The 665-nt window shown below is 35.3% G+C and overlaps 1 protein-coding gene across 2 annotated transcripts in view; it reads left to right on the plus strand.

Annotated features, from left to right (window-relative positions):
* LOC107564369 (protocadherin Fat 3-like) overlaps nucleotides 1–665 on the plus strand; it is a 101702-nt gene that overhangs the window by 53482 nt on the left and 47555 nt on the right. For both annotated transcript variants that reach the window (XM_016249430.1, XM_016249431.1), the window contains exon 9: nucleotides 113–388. In XM_016249430.1, coding sequence (XP_016104916.1) covers nucleotides 113–388 — 276 coding nt within the window. The remainder of the gene's footprint in view (nucleotides 1–112; nucleotides 389–665) is intronic.

Raw genomic sequence — 665 nt, forward strand, 5'->3', positions numbered from 1 at the left:
TATATATATATATATATATATATATATATAGTTTTAGTTAATAGCAACAACACTTGTACTTAAAGTAAATTTCATGTTGACTTCCTGTATTTATTTATTTATTTTTTCACAGGTCCACATTACAGTTCTGGACAACAACGACAATGCCCCTGTTTTTTCCCAGCCTACCTATGACATCACAATCACAGAAGACACGCCCCCGGATACTGAGGTTGTGCAGGTGTTGGCGTCTGACCGTGACGAGCGTCACCGTTTGACCTTTAGCCTCCAGAGCAGCGTTGACCCCAGCAGCATGCGGCTCTTCCGCATCGACTCCAACAGTGGAATCATCTACACGGCTCGCAGACTGGACCACGAGAGCCGAACACAGCACATCCTCACCATCATGGTAGTTCAGTTTTTTATGAAAATACCACATAACCAGAATGCCACAGCAACCACATACAAATGCACTAAAACTCTTTAGAATTGCATAGCAGTGCTTTGGCAACCATTATTTTGACTTGGGTCAGTAAACAATCACCTAGAATTTAACTTATTGTGTTATATATTTTTCTCTATTTACATTTTTTTTTTTCACTAAATATATATTCATATATATATATATATATATATATATATATATATATATATATATATATATATTTTTTTTTTTTTTTTTTGGG

The sequence above is a fragment of the Sinocyclocheilus grahami genome, unplaced genomic scaffold (assembly GCF_001515645.1).
Source record: "Sinocyclocheilus grahami isolate Dianchi unplaced genomic scaffold, SAMN03320097.WGS_v1.1 scaffold927.1, whole genome shotgun sequence".
NCBI lineage: Eukaryota > Metazoa > Chordata > Actinopteri > Cypriniformes > Cyprinidae > Sinocyclocheilus > Sinocyclocheilus grahami.